Source organism: Aphis gossypii, chromosome 2 (assembly GCF_020184175.1).
Source record: "Aphis gossypii isolate Hap1 chromosome 2, ASM2018417v2, whole genome shotgun sequence".
In the NCBI taxonomy this organism is placed as follows: domain Eukaryota; kingdom Metazoa; phylum Arthropoda; class Insecta; order Hemiptera; family Aphididae; genus Aphis; species Aphis gossypii.
In genome coordinates, this window is record NC_065531.1 from 62793935 (window position 1) to 62806389 (window position 12455).

The 12455-nt window shown below is 23.7% G+C and overlaps 2 protein-coding genes across 5 annotated transcripts; both read left to right on the forward strand.

The window, feature by feature from the left end:
- The first annotated feature begins 156 nt into the window (after positions 1-156).
- LOC114122912 (iron-sulfur cluster assembly 2 homolog, mitochondrial) lies at positions 157-961 on the forward strand. Its single transcript, XM_027985713.2, has one exon. It carries the CDS (start codon positions 418-420, stop codon positions 841-843), a length of 426 nt encoding a protein of 141 aa, XP_027841514.1. The 5' UTR covers positions 157-417; the 3' UTR covers positions 844-961.
- Positions 962-1197: 236 nt separating this feature from the next.
- Positions 1198-10929, forward strand: LOC114122977 (NFX1-type zinc finger-containing protein 1-like). Of its 4 annotated transcripts, none has more exons than XM_050202177.1 (9): positions 1710-2938; positions 3756-5561; positions 6437-6520; positions 6906-7174; positions 7326-7469; positions 8470-8734; positions 8807-8975; positions 9061-9134; positions 10189-10929. In XM_050202177.1, exons 2-8 carry the CDS (start codon positions 3896-3898, stop codon positions 9131-9133), a joined length of 2670 nt encoding a protein of 889 aa, XP_050058134.1. In that variant the 5' UTR covers positions 1710-2938; positions 3756-3895; the 3' UTR covers position 9134; positions 10189-10929. The 4 variants fall into 4 exon arrangements, with proteins under 4 accessions (XP_050058135.1, XP_050058134.1, XP_027841600.2 ...); XM_027985799.2 differs by lacking the exon at positions 10189-10929 and adding an exon at positions 9340-10107 and having other exon boundaries at positions 1717-2938; positions 8807-9002; XM_027985798.2 differs by having other exon boundaries at positions 1719-2938; positions 8807-9002.
- The last annotated feature ends 1526 nt before the right edge of the window (positions 10930-12455 follow it).

The following is a 12455-nucleotide window of genomic DNA, read 5'->3' on the forward strand; positions in this document are numbered from 1 at the left end:
AAATATAGAATACGTTCTTATCTCTATCGTTATTGTTATCCATCGAGATAAATAGGAATTTTTATCTATCTCGATGTTCTATTCTGTGGTTCTATGCTGATATCTGTACCACAGAATATAATAATAATAATAATAATAAAGAAAAATTGACAAACCTTATTTGATAATATTTAAGACTAGTCAAAATTATTTTTTTTACATTATTCTTTATTTCTAAAAAGTAAAATTCTAATTTCAAAATTCATAAGTTGATAAATTGATAATAACCATAATATATCATATTATATCATATAATTAACCAAAATTCAACCTTTAGGAAATAATATGTACAATTAATTGTTAATAATTACTTAAAATAATAATTTAATAATTATTTGTATATTATACTAAATAAAACTGATTGCATTGAGTGTAAAAATGACATTTAGTGTGTTAATGGCAAAAAATGTTCAAAAATGTTTCAAATTTATAATGGGTCCACAGACAATCAGATATTTTTCATCAAAACTGGCTGAAGAAGACTTAAAAGTAACTGATGATTGTATAAAACGTCTTGAAGCTATTTGTGACCAAGATGAATTCCTTCGTCTCAGTGTTGAAAGCGGTGGCTGTTCTGGATATCAATACAAGTTTGAACTAGATAAAACTATTGCAGTAGATGATTGCATTTTAGAAAAGCAAGGTATTAAGATAGTTGTGGATACAACTTCCTTAAATTATATCAAAGGATCAACAATTGATTATGAACAACAGTTAATCAGAGCTGCTTTTAGATTAATTAGGAATCCAAAAGCACAGGATGGATGTTCTTGTGGTGCATCATTTTCTATAAAAATTGACTAATTGTATTTTACTTACCTGTGTTTTTAGTGTAAATAATAGTATAATATAAAATATGTTGTTATTAATTTTTTTTACATGGTTATAATATTTAAAAAATATAGTATTTTTGAAATGTTTACATATATGAGTTAAACCTTCAACTAGTTCATCTATTCACTAAAATTAATGATTATGAATTTAACTGTATTTATGATAATATGATTAAATCATTCAACATATCACTTTTGAATTATCTAAAATTTATTGTATAGACACTATGAAATCAGTAATGAGTTCTTAAAACATAATATGTATTTAGTTTTAAAAAAAGTTATACCTTTTTTAACTCTCAGACTGGAAAAGCAATACAATGAGTATTCACAAATGACTATCTTCAAAAATCTAAAATATTTAGTGCTAATATAACTTACATCTGATAATTTTAATAAAGGCTGCAAAATATTTTTAATTTTTGAGTGTTGTAAGAAATATTTTTTTTAGGTATAAATTATTTACCATTGTCATCTATAAAACTTGCGTAAAATAGGCAGGTACATCAGTGTGTAAAACTTGTATTTTCATAAATAGTAATAACTATAATACATTAATATAGTGTATATTATATAATTAATAATTGTTTTGGTGTATCCACAGGGGTGGTTTTGGGGGTTCAAACCACCCCCATGGGCTTTTTTTCAATGGTATTTTTAATAATTTAAATTTATATTTAATTAATAATATTATGTTGTAAATATATTTTTATTCCTGTAACCATCCCCGTAAGTCATTTTGAATACGCCACTGATAATTATAGAATCTACAATGGTTTTAAAATTAAAATGTACTATTTGAGTCATTTTTAATACATAATTTCTAATTAATTAAAAAATAATATATATTTACTTACATTGGTTATCTCTGTTTGTTTACAAAAATGTAAGAGATGCTCAATAGTACCTATCTTACAAATTTAATTATAAATAGTTTAATAGTTAATAGTTATTATTAAATATTTTAACTTATTAGGTATTTCAAAAAATATTAAATTTAAAGAATATTTTTACATAATTAATATCTAATGTGCAGTACTCTATGTACTCGGTAGTAGTACAAGTAGACCATGTTTATACCATGTATAGCACGATTTAAGACATATATCTTAAATTCTTAAATCGTGATGTACAGTATCATAAATCATGATGTAGACATTAACAACCACGAATCCTAACAAACCTAGTCCAGTTAAATTATTGTAATTTATAGGTATCTATCTTAATTTATTATAAGTTGGTAACAGGTAAATAAAATAGTCAATTTAATGGTAAAATAATCTTTTTTGATTTTTCTGAAGTTAATGCATGATTTTGACTGTAAAGTACTAGAGTAGAGAATAAATTAAAGTTATTATAGATCATTATAGGTCATTAAAGATCCCGGGAGGAAGCAATGCGAAAGTGGTCCCCAACTGGTTGTCGGTTTAAAACGAAAAAAAAAGGTCATTAATCATTATAGATAGTAACTATATATAGTCGTAGTTAGGAAGTATAAGCATTAAGCATTGATTTTAAAATATAAGATTATAAAATCAATGGTATTAGTAAATTTATGAAGTATGAACTGTCAACTGTGATGGAATAAAAATTTTAAATGTAATCAATGGTAATAAAGATACTAACAATCCGTAAGATCGGGAATTTTCTAACTTTTAGTAGTTTTATGGTTAACACTGTTAAATAAATACTAATATTCTTTGGGTTTTGGTTGATAAATTTATTTTTGGAAATTAATTATGATTATTATTTATTACTAGTGGAGTACCGAGTAGTAGCCTTTGGCTAGTTTGGCTCTTATCCTGTATGCTGTATTCCTGTTGGCTGTTATCCATCAATTAATAGTTAATAAAGTGTTTTACCTGTAATTTATAAAAGTAACCAAGGTGTATTTATCAAATACACCTTGAAAGTAACAATCATTTAAAATTTAATTTCTACCGAATAGTAATTATTATATTTTCACTGAACTGTTCTTTCTTGATAATAAAAGACTAAAATATTTTAATAGAACAATATTTAACATTAATTTGAACTGTAACAAAATCACTAAGATAAATATTTTGGTAAGTTATAAATTGTTTTTTTTCCATAATTGGACTGAACCATGTTTTATTTATTTTAAAGATTTAGTTTTAATATTTTTGAATATCTTTAATAATCTTAAACAATTTGAATCATTAAGAATTGTAAAAATTTGTTGTACCTATTTAAATTATTAAATAATTCTATAATAATATATGTATTTTATATAAAAATACATTTTTTTTTATTATTATTAATTTAAGTACATTATAGTATGGGGTAATGCTCTAATGTACCCTTACAAAAGTATATAATCTTATGCATAGACTATAGATACATATCAAAATACCTAACCTAGAGTTACTCCTACAGTATCAAAAAAACAAATATCTAATGTATATAATTTGAAATCATAAGTAATTACTCATTAGTCATTAGTAAAATATGTTTGCTTTCTTTTCTTGACTTTTTTATCATTATCAATAAAATAAATACTTGTCCATATGAATTATGGATAATTTAACTTTCAGGTAATTATTTCTGAATATATAGTGCTATTTATTTTTTCTATGAATGCCGTGTATAGCTCATTTTTTATTTCTTATTTTCATAACGTGTTTCAAAATTAAGCTTCAAAAAAAAAAAAAAAATGTATTCAAACATTTATAAACCAATTACAATAATTCTAGTAAAGAGATCTTTACTTTTTTTTTCAAAAGCAATTGTAATTTGTTGCAACTCTACATAATTGCTAAAAATGTTTATTAAAATATCAAAAATTTAAATAATAATTTATTGAAACATTTAGTTAATATAAATTGTGTGTATTAAATTTTATTTTTTATATATATATTTCAGTTACTTAACACAAAACAAAAACAATTTGTAATTGTGGATGAATAATTCATGAAACATAATTAAACAATTAGTTTAAATATTAACAAAAAAAATTATTAAAAAGTAAAATTATACGACCATATTCAAAAGAAACATCGACGATGGATGAATTATGTGATAAAATGACTGTCATAAATGTTACACCTCATATTAATGTAACAAATTATAAACAACTAGAATTATTGTTAGAATCAGAACCTGAACAAGTATTTGAATTTATCATAAATAACAACAATTTCAAACATACATTGAATCAATGTGTAGATATTACAGTACTCATACATTTGATGAATATATTTTCGAAAATAAAATTATTGCAATTATTTCAAACAAAATCTACTGTTTTAGAAATTATATCTAATTCAAAATATTTTGAGAATTTAAATAATTATCTTATTGATATTACTAAACATAACAATTTAATTAGTGATATAAAATTACAAGAATTCCTTGTTAACTGTAAAATTATATTAGAACTTATTGTAAATCCAAAATCTAAAGTTCTACTGAATGAAATAATACAATTTATACAACCCATTTTAATCGAACCAAATTCAATAGATATTCAAGAATTAATGTTGTTAAATGATGATTTGAAAACCAAAAACATGTTGAAAAGTGTTGTGCATTATGATGTTAAGAGGTGGCCACAATGTTATAAAACCCTTTCTATTTATCCTGTAATTAAAGACATTATTGCAAAAAAAGTAATTTTGAGTCCAAATATAATGAAAGGGAGTTATGATAATGTAGAGCATTATATCGATGTTCAATTTCGTTTACTTCGTGAAGATATTTTAGCTCCAATGCGAGTAGGTATTCAGTCCTATAGAATAATGAGTAAAATAAACCAAAAATGTGTTACAAAAATGCCAAATATGCATATTTATTTTGGGGCAAAGATTACAATAAATTATAAGGATAAAGAAACCTTTTTAGTGCATTTTTTTACTAAAGAAGATTACTCAATTAATTCAAAAAGATTTATGTTTGAATCGTTATTAGTATTTAGTAATGATAATTTTGATTCAATGTTTTTTGCTACAGTTATAGCAATGAAGCGACAAAAAGAATTATCAATAAAAACATTAATAATGCAACCTTTGGATAATAAAATATCTATTAAATTGAATTCTTCTTATACTATGGCGGAATCTGATGCATATTTTTTACCTTATATGTATAGTATGGATGTTTTAAAGACCTTTAACCATTATAATTTTCCTATGAAATCTTACATCGTATATGGAAAAAGTAAATCTAAAGTTCCAGCATACTTAAAATATAATTCAAAAATATATAATATTAATGGTTCACAGTTTGATATCTTAAATGATAAGCTTTGGCCAGATAACAAGGTTTTAGGACTTGACTGTGCTCAAAGAAAGGCTTTTAAAGCAGCATTAACTGAAGAATTTACTGTAATTCAAGGACCTCCTGGTACTGGCAAAACATACATCGGTCTTAGAATAGCCAGAAGTATTATAGAAAATATGTATGAAACAAATACACTTAAAAGACCAATTGTAGTTGTATGTTATACAAATCATGCCCTAGATCAATTTCTTGAAGGATTAATTAATATCACTAAAAATATTACAAGGATTGGTGGTGGATGTAAATCTGCTATTTTAAAATCTCATGTATTAGCAAACATTAATAGTTCTGAAGCGAAATTGCATTTGAAGAATTCATATGTAGTCGGTATTACTACTACTGGAGCTGCTATGAGACATTCTTTGTTGTTGGATCTAAAATCCCCTATAGGTTAGTTTAAATTTATATTATATTGCATGTTATACTATAATATTGTATTTAAAGTGTCTCATGAGGATTTACCCATTATAATATATCCTGAAATAATGGAAATATATAATACTTACAGGGATAAGGACTTCAAGTATTTCATATTTTTTAATTGTTTTTAAAAAAACATTGAAAATTTCCGTTATGTAAATTAATTTTTCTGAAAATTTTGAGACTTCAACATTTTATTTTCATTAATTTCATGGTTTTAATATTTTTTCTAGTTTTAGGAAGAATTGTGAATGTAATACCACAATTTTAGTTGTATCAAATATGTGACCTGCAAGCTCATGCGTCCAGCAAATGCTTGAAGTGTGAACCACTATACTATTCTCAAAGCTAAATAAAATTATTAAAAATCACAATGTTAATGAATTTAAAATGTTGAAATATCAAAATGTTCAGAAAAATTAACTACAAAATGGCTGTAAATAAAATACTCTATACTCTATTGTCCTTATATCTGTAAGTCTTAAAAAAAAAAAAAAAGTAGAATTATGAATCTCTATTATTTTAGGAGATACCATAGGTAAATTGAGAGACTGTAGATTGTAATTATTTATTTTAATGAAAAAGATTATAGGTATTTATTAAATTTGAATAATATTTTGTATTGAATATTATTTATTTAATAATTATATTAAATTTACTATAAGATACAAATTTGATTTTTTTTATTAAATAGTTCATGTATATGACATTAATACCAAAAAAATAAATGAAATATATATAGGAAAATTTCAATTCATTAATAGTATACTTTTAAAACTGAATTAAATACAATATTATTTTTTTATTTGTTAAGTAATATTATATTACTGTTTTCAAATTTGCAGTTATTGTAGAAGAAGCTGCTGAAGTCTTAGAATCACACATAGTTGCATCTTTAACTGAATATTGTCAACATTTAATTTTAATTGGTAAATATTATATTTACATATTATTAAAATGAAATCTTAATTTAAAATTTATTTCTAGAAATGTTAAGTGTTATAGATTAAGAAATAAATATAACTGCAACTTTATAAGTTTTTACTGTATACTTTAAAGTTTAAACTATTCAATATAGGTAACTGTTTTTTATATACCCAATGTTTTTTTTTCTAATTTTCAAATATCTTAAAATTTAATCTATACGTTTTGAAGATTGATGTTAATATGATGAATTTATTAAAACTATATATCTAATATGGACATGATATTTAATATTTTTAATAATGTTTTTTTATTCTTAAGAAAATATAAGAACAAATAATGTTAATTTGTGATCAATTATTTATTAAAATATATTTGTATAATTTAAAGGAGATCATCAGCAATTGCGGCCAAGAAATGCATCTTTTACACTTGCCAAACGGTTTAATTTTGATGTTTCATTATTTGAGCGTATGGTAAAAAATGAATTTCCCTGTTATACCTTAGCTACGCAACATCGAATGCGCCCAGAAATATCAGCTTTAATAAAACCTATTTATCCTTTTTTAATGGATCATAAATCAGTTAAACATAGAAGTGATATTGGTGGTGTTACTAAGAATATATATTTTATTCACCACAAAGTACCTGAAGAGAAAGTAAGCTATATTGTTGATAATAGAGTTATAGTAGTAACTAATAATTTTTTAAATAGTATCTATTGTTAACCTAAAGTGTTTTCATTTAAAATTTTTCTAATTATCTAACTAATTAATTGAGTATCATATGTTTATATGTATGTTTTATTAGGAAATTCATTCTAACAGTCACAGAAATATTCATGAAGTAAAATTTTTTATAGAATTTGCCAGATATCTAATAAAACAAGGCTATCAACAAAATAAAATTACTATACTAGTTACCTATCGAGATCAACTATTAGAATTTCAAAAGGTAAATCAAATTACTTAAAACAGCTTTTTTTTAAATTTATTATTATGTAACTTGTTTATTTGAGTAACATAAATAAATAATGTTTAAAAAATAATTTACACTTTTAAGTATAATAAACAATTATAACTAAAAAAAATCATGGAATATATCAATTTAAAAATGTTCAAATTAGAAAAATACTTTAAGACTCAAGTTAACATACTGACTGTAGTATATTGTGTTGAAATGGGTAACCTCCTATAAGTAACATTCTTAAATTTCTACAGATGACAATTGAAAGAAATGACAAATTTACTAAGTATAATATTTTTTAATTGGCTAATGAGTGCTAAGAAATAATTTGAGTAGCTCTGTGTGAAGCCTGTTTTGATTAATTTACAATAATATAATAATTCAAATAATAATAATAAAAGCATTATAAGCTAAATTCATTAATTAACTTCAATTTTTTACAAAAATCTCTACTTTTTTTTTAAAATTTTATATTATGCTATCTTTTACAATTAAATAATAAACTTAAGTAATAAATAAAGTAACATAGTGACAGAAAAGACAGAAAAAAGAGGCTTCCAGCATGGGTACTTCAACTTGAATATAATTTTAAGATAACAATATTAATACTATAAATAGGTAATATAGTAGTAGTTATTAAATAATAATAATAATAATAATAATCATAGCTTAAAGTGAAAGTCTCTTTAGCCTTTTTGAGGATTTACTAAAATAGTTGCAGATAATAGTTTGGCATTATGGGGGTAGGGATGGTAAGTTAGTTCGCTATTTAATCGCTTATGGAGGTATTTTACTAATTTAATGACTGTGGACATTTCAAATGCCTAAAGGTATTATTAGAAATATAGAATTGGAATTTTGAGATAATTCAAAGGACTTAATTGAAAATAGTATCTATATGTTTACACATATTTTTTTGTAATTTTCTTTCTTCAATATTGTATAGTTAATACTGTTTTAATTTATTTTTATATAATTCATGGCTTAGATTCAAGAAACAAGTTTTTTCTTAGAAGATTTTAAAATTGAATGTGTAGATGGCTATCAGGGCGAAGAAAATGATATTGTTCTGTTGTCTTTAGTACGCAGCAACATTGATAATAGTATTGGGTTTTTACACATTCAAAATCGTATTTGTGTTGCCTTATCTAGAGCTAGAAATGGATTGTATATCATGGGAAACATGGATAATCTTATACATTCATCGATATGGAAAAAAATCAGTCAAACACTAGTTGATCAACAAGCTCTTGGTAAGAAATAAAACTAATATTAAATATATTTCTTTTTATATTTTGAATAATACTTCTAAAATTAATTTTTAGGCAATAAATTGACTTTATGTTGTCAAATTCATAATGATTGGATTAACTCAGTCTGTGATAGTCAGGATTTTGCTAATGCTCGGTGTTTAAAAGTATGCAACATTAAAATGGATTGCGGTCATCACTGTCCACATTTTTGTCATTATATTGATCAATCTCATAAAACCATGTATTGTTGTAAAAAGAATTATATAAAGTAATTTGAAATGAATTGGAAAACATTTAAAATTATTCACTATTTAATAATTTTCTAGGACATTACAGTGTGGATTCAAAATCAAAATAGAATGCTGGATGAGATTTTTGACTTTTGAATGTCCTCGATAAGGTACACTAAATTATTTTTTAACTTTAATCAATTGTTAAATAAACACAAATAACAGATTTCCAAAATGAACTATTATGTGTACATTTATTTAATAATATATTACTAAAAAGCACAATTTTCACAATACCCAGTTTTATAAATAAAATATATTATAGATTAATTATATAATATAAATATTAATGTAATTATTTGCTTAAATTTCAAGACTAGATAAACTAGCTATATTTTTGGTTGAAGTTTAAAATTATGTACCATTGGCAAAATTAGTAGCAACGTGTTTTTAAGTAAGAATGTTCATCTCAATGGAAGCACCACTTACACCATTTCAATTATTACATTTTTTTAATGGAAATTATCACGGTCTGCTCTGGTCATATAAACAAATAATTATTTAGGATTATTATTAAACATTTTATAACTATTTAATTTTTCTTAAATTGGTAAATGTTCTTTGCCTGATTCGTCCTAAAAATGTGGAGGTCAGAAATTACTATGTTTATGTTTATATAATTTAAGTATACAATAAATTATTTGACTAATTAAAATGTTTTGTTCTGTATATATTTTAGGGTTATTAAATTACATATATATATAAAATAAATAATTAATGAACATTTTCTTTTTGTGGTGGTCTTCATAATGAAATTAGCTGTAATTCTCAAAATGATGAATTAATAATAATTGAATTTTAAAATAATTTAACAAATAATCACTTTCCTATGTGCCTGCAAGATTCTGATTAATTTTTTATCAAAAGTATTAATGACCAATGTTTATAAATCTACATACTTTTTTTTATGATATAATTTTCTACAGTATGCTTTATATGCTGTTGAAATTTAATTATAGTATTCCTGACAAATTGTGTGAGGGACTTCTGGAGAATATATTATAATTTCAATGGTAAATGTTGATCGAATAAAGTGGGATATTTTAAAATTTCTCTAACATTTTGTTAGTTTAAATAGCACAATATAAATTGATTACCTTTAACATCCATAATAGTATATTAAATTTATTAATTTAATATTAGTTGATATTTCTTTTTTTTCAGGTACCTAGGTATCTACATTAAGAAAATTTATAAAGCCTATACTATATTATACCAATTTTCTTTAAATAGTAGTATACAATTCATCATAAACATATTGAAAATATTATATTAAAAATTGTTCTTCTGTAGTTTGTTGTTAATTTATGAAATTTAAAAAAAAAAGTTTCTAATAGCAATTATATCCAATTATATTTAGATAATTTGATTGTAAAACATATATTATATACATATATATTAGTTATACTATTTGAAATCTTATGGAAATGGAAGTATAGATTATTTTAGTTTGTATTTATGATATGTTATAAATGTTAATGAGTGTATTTTTTGAATATCAAAAAATTATAAATTATTAATATTCAAAGTTGCTCTCTAAAAATAATTATGATAGTAGTATACTCTGTCCCATGAGAGAACATGTTGGATGCATGTTGAATGAAGTCCTTCAACTGACTGGACCGTCATATCTCCTCCATGCACCTAAATTTTGGTGGTGGATGTGCAAGGCCAACTAGTTTTCGTTTTTGTTTATTTTTCTCAAGGGACAGAGTATAGTTGTTATACAATTAAGTTTAGTAAAGTATTTAAGTAAAGGTATTTATCCAAATTATATTGATTATATTTTTTACAGTGATCTCATATTAACTTTGTTATTATACTATTTTTATATTTTATTTGGTTGTTTACTTACATACATATTAATTTTTTTAAATCATTAAAGAACAATATTTTTTAGAAAAACTTGCATTTTTTTTTTATATTGATATCTTAATTTACTATTTTTACTATTATTAATTTCATATTTTTATGTGGTTAATTAGTCTCCTTAAAAGTAGGCAGTGAGTAGTGACATTACAAAATAGATTTTTAAGACAATCGTCTCAAGACTGAATTGGTGGGTATTGAACAATGGATGTTAGGGTTGACCACCCTTTTTTTCGGTTACATAATATTTTTATTCAATCTGTAACTTGGGGAACAATAAGAACAATTGATGAAAAAATCACAGATTAGATCGGGCTTCCTCCTCTCAGTGGAGGTACAATGACATTATAAATGGGTATAAATGAATTATATTAATATAATATTTAATAAATGTATATAATTAAATAATATTTTCTTAGTATAGATGCAGTTTATTAAATTTTAAAATAAAACTTTTACTACTTTTCAAATAGGAATATAAGAGCAAATTATATAGTCGCAGATAAAGAAACGTACCTAGGTAATCAAGCGCGAAGGAAACGACAATAGAAGAAACAGCCTGGAATAGGCTTGAAAAAAATAATAAAACACTGCACATTAATTAGTTGACATTTTTATTAATATTTTTATATGATAAGTACATATTTATCGTTGTTTATTAACCTATTGTTTAAAGATAATCCAACCAACTTGATCATATAATTGTGGGTAATTACTATATTGCATCAATTTGCTAAAAATATTTATAATCAAATTTTATAGTAAAAACCAAGAAAAATTACAGTATTAATATTCAAGCCATTAATTTTATAATTTAGACAACGAATTAATTGTTTTAAATAATTTTCAATTAAAATCATAAAAATATAATAGCGTGGTTTATGGTACCATATGGCCTATATTAATATAAATCATTGCAATAGGTATTGTACAACGGATGATTGATTAATCATATCATTTACATTTTAAATGACTTTATTTTTCCCACTTACAAATTATTAAAATACCTGTATCGGCTGCATTTTTTTCCACTTATTGATTACCTATTTTACGTTCTGTACTTCTGTACCTTTATGAAAGCAAAGATACTAAATTAATAAATGATTTAAATTTAGATTATGATATAAATAAATTGTATTATTCAAAATCAGAACATTTTTAATCAGGAAAAGTTAGAAGTTTGTTCGCAAGTCTCGGACGGCTTAAGAAAAATTAGAAAAGGTACCGAAAAATATTTTGAATAATAAAAAAAGAGATTAATAGGTACCCGGTACCCTGTACGATCTACTATCCGACCCGACGGTAATCAGTAAAAAAGACCAATTTTTAAAAACCTAACCTTCCGTACTTGCAGATATTAATTATTACAGTTGAAAATACGTATATCCAATCCTCCCTCAACAAAAACTAAATCCACACATCAATAATAGTGAGTATTAGTATTTCCTACATTTAAGCCAGTACTTCTCAACTGGGGTGATATATCACCTAAGGGTGACAACTGACAAGGACCTGGCTTAGGGGTGACACGAAAAATCAACGAGAAAAGGAAAAAAAAATTT

What these genes read in the sequence shown, in the direction of transcription:
- LOC114122912 (XM_027985713.2), top strand. Translation starts at nt 418, where the DNA reads ATGACATTTAGTGTGTTAATGGCAAAAAATGTTCAAAAATGTTTCAAA.
- LOC114122977 (XM_027985799.2), top strand. Translation starts at nt 3,896, where the DNA reads ATGGATGAATTATGTGATAAAATGACTGTCATAAATGTTACACCTCAT. An exon ending in GGATCTAAAATCCCCTATAG is followed by an intron (nt 5,562 to 6,436) that starts GTTAGTTTAAAT and finishes TCAAATTTGCAG; the next exon opens with TTATTGTAGAAGAAGCTGCT. An exon ending in ACAAAGTACCTGAAGAGAAA is followed by an intron (nt 7,175 to 7,325) that starts GTAAGCTATATT and finishes ATGTTTTATTAG; the next exon opens with GAAATTCATTCTAACAGTCA.